The 5,761-nt window shown below is 35.0% G+C and overlaps 1 protein-coding gene across 1 annotated transcript in view; it reads right to left on the reverse strand.

Annotated features, from left to right (window-relative positions):
* The window catches only part of LOC103607438 (vacuolar protein sorting-associated protein 8 homolog), a gene marked incomplete at its 3' end in the record, with an annotated part of 93,216 nt that extends 88,148 nt beyond the window's left edge, over positions 1-5,068 (reverse strand). The window contains exon 1 of the mRNA XM_008591947.1: positions 5,025-5,068. Within this exon, the coding sequence (XP_008590169.1) occupies positions 5,025-5,068 (44 nt within the window). The remainder of the gene's footprint in view (positions 1-5,024) is intronic.
* Positions 5,069-5,761: the final 693 nt, after the last annotated feature.

Consider the following 5,761-nt stretch of genomic DNA (forward strand, 5'->3'; position numbering starts at 1 on the left):
TGCCCCCGCGCCGCGCGCAGCCGGTGAGGGGGAGCCGGTCTGTATGTGGGATCCGAACCCTCGGACGGGAGCGCCGCCGCACTTCCCAAGCGGCGCTCTATCCAGTGTGCCACCGGGCCGGCCCCAAACCATCCAGTTTCTTAACCATGCTATCTGATAATTAGGATCTTTCTGTTTCTGAAACAACAATCATGATGTTGAACAACTTGAAGAAACAAATAGCCCAGTAGCAAAAGACCATCTCAGGCTCACTTGGAATTTCACAGAAATCTTTTTGGTTCAGATTCATATACAACTCAAGTCGTTTGAATGACGGTGTCATAACAGTTTTGGATATTGCTTACAGGGACACAAACTCAAAGTGGTCAGTATCATCTACATAGAGCATCTATTTTGTTTTCTTTTTATAACTGCTTTATTGAGAGATAATTCATAAATAATAATATAGCACCTATTTTTGAACAATGTTCAAAATTATAATTATGGTTCACGTAAAATCTGGACCTATTTTCAAAATAAAACTGACATGGCTACTACAAAGCCGTTTGTGTGGTGTGTGTGTGTGTGTGTGTGTGTGTGTGTGGTGTGTGTGTGTATGTGTGTGTGCATACACACACAAAACACATACACATGCTAATATACAGCCTATATTTTGTATAGGCAAAATGACAAATCATTAAATATCCTACATAAAGCCTTGAGACATTTTATATGTTTTGTCTAATACTGAAAAATATATTGAAATTTAATTGTGAAAGAGACCAAATTATGAATTTAAAGTATAAGTCTTCAAAAACAGAACTACTGTCATTTCTGATTTCAAGTAATATACAAAAAGACTCTAAAGCAAAATTTTAACCAAAAATGATGCCTACAATATATTAACCAGTATGCCCTACAAAGAAAAACAACTGTGGTTCCTGCCATAGTAAAAAACTTACATTATCAAAGTTGTTAAGTATGAATAGTAATACAGAGAAAGGCTAGTTTAATATTACTGAGGCATATCATATTTTATGAGTTATGATACTAAGAGGTAACAGTGATTATAGTGTAATAATGGTTGTGCTATTGAGTTAAAATTCATTTCAGAGTATGTATTATGTTTACAATTTGGCCCACATAAGAAACAGTATAATATATGCAAATAAAAGGACTGACTATAAAAACAATATACTCAATCAGAAGATATTGATTTAAAAGGCATCTGGGGACCAGGATTAAGTGTCTGTGTGATGACCCTGGAAGTTGAAGAAATGACCTGAAATTGGCTAAGTACTAGATTATGTTTTTGTAAGACTGCATTTATGTTATGCATAATCTGAGCATTCCTTAAAGCAATATTAATGTCACAGATACTCTGCAAATGTGGAAATGTAGAGAAGACCCTAGACATAAATGGGACCAAATATCAAGAAGATAGCATAAAAAGTATGTCCAGTTTAAGGAGAAACATACCATACTGGAATGAAGTTACATACATCTGACAATCCTCTGCTTCAATTCAGCCTAGGGAATTGACAATTTTTAACTTTACCATCTAAGACAACTCTAAGAAAAAATTATAAAAACTATACTATTTAAGTGTGATTATACTGAAATACTTAATTAAACATAGAATTTTTTATATCTAATAAATCTTTAATCATTGCATGTTTGGAATGGAAGGGAACTGAAATATGGCTTAAACACAAAGCATCAAAGTTGATCAAATGGCTTATTCATCTCTTTCCTCCAAAGCTCAGGCCCATGTACAGAATATTAATATTCTGATGAAAAAGAAAAGCCAGTATGGTGAGAAGCAAGTAAGCACAAGAGTAAAAATCTAGAAGAAAAGAGGCAATATTTGACCTGATGCCTAGTTTCACAGCCCCAGATTTTCCTGCACAGCTGGGAATGCTACCCTGTCCCTTCTGCCCTCACTAGAACTTAAAGAATAGAAGTAGGGAAAGAGACCAGGAGGGAAAGAAAGAGCAGAACACACATGCTGGAACTTCTCCAAGCAGAAGCAGGGTTTAGTACAATCTAGGCTTCAGCCTTTGGAAACAACTGAGAGAGAAGAAAGCCATATTATTTGTACTGTGCTCCAGGGAAAATGTCTATGCCCTTGATTTAGAAGTGTGTACATAAGAGTAGGAGGAGAAAGAGAGAGAAGAGCTATGAAAAGGACCAGGAAGAGCTGGAATAAGGACCCCTGAGATCCCCCTTCCCCTGGAGGTCAGAAATATACTATGACTCTGGTATTTCTCTCTGAGATCTCCAACAACATATATTATATTTCTTTCTCACATAGTCCAGAAGAAAAAAATGTTAAGAAGTCAGGAAAAATTAAAGGAAAGAATTAAGTTCAGATGAAATAATAAATAGATCCTAATGTGGTGAAAATCTAGACCAGATTGTATCTTCTATGTTGTATTAATGCAGAAATTATTGCATTCTCAGCCATTCAATAGGTTAAATAAATTTGAAGAATATTTCCCTTTCAAATCATATAAAAAAAGAAAAGCTTATCTCCAGGACATTTTTGGGAATAACACAAAATAATTTTGAAAGAACCCATTTTTTTTTTCTTTTTCCCTATATAATCCTTCATCTTACAACTATTAGGGCCGTTTCAATTTTACATCACTATGAAAGTATCACAAGTCACCCCGCAAACCAGAAAGCAGAATCTTTTTCCCTATATAATCCTTCATCTTACAACTATTAGGGACGTTTCAATTTTACATCACTATGAAAGTATCACAAGTCACCCCGCAAACCAGAAAGCAGAATTATTTCATTAATTCAGCCATCAGGTATTAAATAGCTACTCTGAAAGGTACCAGGACCATCCTAGGTGGAAATGATCCATTTATAAAGATACGCCTCCTTATTCTAAATAAAATTTAGTCTTTTGGGCACTTCATTTCATCTCATTTTTAAATATCTCAATTTGAAGATTTGAGTAGATGCCAGTACTTATGGTATTAGAAACACCTCCAAACCTTCCTCATCTGATAATGAAGATGACATTACCCCTCCTACACTGTAATTATAAGGATAAATGAAATAAAATATGTGCAGCTGATCCTTAAACTATTGAGGCTGCTTTAAAAATAAACAAGATAAATAAGAAAGTGAGTATAAAAAGTGAGGTAAAGAGAAAACTAAGATAGGGTGAAGTTAGTACATATTCCATAGCACTTTGCTTTCTAGGAAACAATGACCAACTACACAATTCGCTGTCCATCAGCTAAAAGTAAACAAGCTGTTCAGAAGACGCAAAAGTATTTCTGGCCCTAACACCTAAAATTTCTCCCTTCGGCCCTGATAAAGAAGATAACATGTAATTAAAATTAATGTTCTCAGCATAGTTACTGTGAACACAATATACTTCACTAGATAATTACATACAACACAATAACTAAAATACTGGAGTAAATTTGAAACCCAAGTAAACAGAAACTATAGCTATCCGTGACTTAATCAAAGGTCTGACATAACAAATAACTGCCCTTTTATCAGTGAATAACCTTCACTGATACTTTCAAAGTATGATCCATGTAGATGATTCTTAAAGCAAATGTACTTCACAGGGCCTGGTTTTCCAAAGCCTTGCAGTTTCAAATATTGACCTTGCGGAAGACCAGAAATTTTCCTCAGGCTATAAAGTCTCTGGTGTAAGATAAAGATTTGTGGCACAGCAAGGTTGCTGGCTCAAAGACAGACAAGTTACTGATTGAGATGTAAAGATACTGGGAAATTGCTTTAAGAAGAAATGTTTGCTAAGATCAAGCTTTTGTTGGTGGATCACTTAATTTTCTAATGGAATGTCATCTGACTTGTTTCACTGAAAGTTACCAGCCTATATTGTTAAACTATAACTCCACCTATGTTCTCTTCCTGTAACTTCCTGGTCTGGAAAATAAATGCAGGAAGAGAACCCCAATTCAGGGTTAATTTCCCAAGGAAGGGTTGCCTCTCGCTTGAGGGTTCTGGGGAAGTTAACCACTTTGGGACTCCTCACTGCTCAGAAGAGATGGACTTTGAGTAATCCTCTGCGGCTCCATCACCCAGGGGAAGTGGGGTGACAAGTCCGTGGGGGGCAAAGCAACAGATCCAATCTTTTATGAATCAGGCTACCAGAATATATATAAATACATGAGTCAAGTGAGGGTTGTACAGGGTATAAAATATCTGCATTGATTCTCCCTTTTGTTCTCTACCACTTAGAAAGTGGTACAAGTGAGTGGTTAAGACCAAGAATACAGGAGCTAGACTCCTGTATTTGAATCCCACCTTTGCTCCCCTAAAGCTGTGGGAGTGAGTTTTGACAAGATATTTAATCACTTTCTGGAATCACCTATAAAAAATGGACATAATAACAGTACCTACCTCATTGTTATAAAAATTAGATAAGTTGCTATAAAAATTAAATAAATTAATGCAAAAGGCTTAGAATAATACCTGGCTGCTATTATAAGTGTGAAAAAACTGTGAATTAGCACAGGTTGGTTAACTTAGTTATCAACAAAACTCTAATCAAGAGTTTACTTACACTGGTTTCTTTTAAATAAAAAGGCTCTAAAAAAACAATATTGTATAAGCACAATAAATCTAGCCTTATTTGGGTGATGTGAAATACTGTGTTTTAGCAATGGTTCATAAAAGGGTATATATACAAAAATGTAAAAGAAAAAAGGATATATACATACACAAATCATATACTTTTTGCTTTTTTAAGATCCATAAGTAGTATTGCTCTTTTGTTGGTTATGTTCTTTGCCTCCATTATCCTGCCACAGAAATACATACATCTAGGAATAGATGAATGTGTACATATACCCATAGCATCTGTTTTGGAAAAGTTAATTTGTACTAGGAAAATGGCCTGAAAACTATTAAAGAATCAAATTTCTGTACATTAATTTTTTTAAAAACCCATCTAGTCAAATTCACAGAATTCATAGCAGTGATTCATAGATAAACAAGAGGCTACCTGGGTTCAAAATAATTGAATTACACAGGCAATGCACACTCACTTTCGCTGCAGCAGAAGGCAGTAATCCACTATGATAGGCACCATATCCTGTGGAGGAACCATAAAGAAAGCATCAGCTTCACACTGCTGTCTAATGTTCCACTGATAATGAAAGAGGTCTGCTTAAGATGCTGTTAGATTGCTGGAAGGATATAATTTGTACCATGCTTTTGGTAAGCAATGTGGCACTCTGTGTCAAAAGTCTTAAAAATATGAAAACACTTTGACCTGGTAATTTTATATCTGAAAATTTATCCTAAGTATATTTAAGAAAAAAAATCTTTGATGCATTAAGGTGTTCACAGCTTTATAACAGAAGGAGAAGGAAGGGGAAGAAGGGAAGAGGAAAAAAGAAATATGAATTAAATTCAATATACAATATGAAAAAGTAGCTAAGTACATTTTGCTTTTTATTTTTTGGCAGATGGCATAGAGATCGAACACCTGGACTTTGGTGTTATCAGCACCACACTCTAACCAACTGAGCTAACTGGCCAGCCATATTTTGCTATTTAAATAAAATATTAGGTAAATACTACAAGTTTATATGGAGTTTAAAATAACATTAAAACAAATATTAGATGAAAAAACGTATTCATCTCACAACTTTTTAAAGAAAACTAGCAAAGAAAAAAAAAACAGAAGAAAATATATCAAACTGATGACAGGATACAGTTGGTCCTACTGGTAGCTCAGGTGACTAAGGCTACCCATATTTTGTCACGATTCTCCAAAGCA

Source organism: Galeopterus variegatus, unplaced genomic scaffold (genome assembly GCF_000696425.1).
Source record: "Galeopterus variegatus unplaced genomic scaffold, G_variegatus-3.0.2 Scaffold7423, whole genome shotgun sequence".
Lineage (NCBI taxonomy): Eukaryota > Metazoa > Chordata > Mammalia > Dermoptera > Cynocephalidae > Galeopterus > Galeopterus variegatus.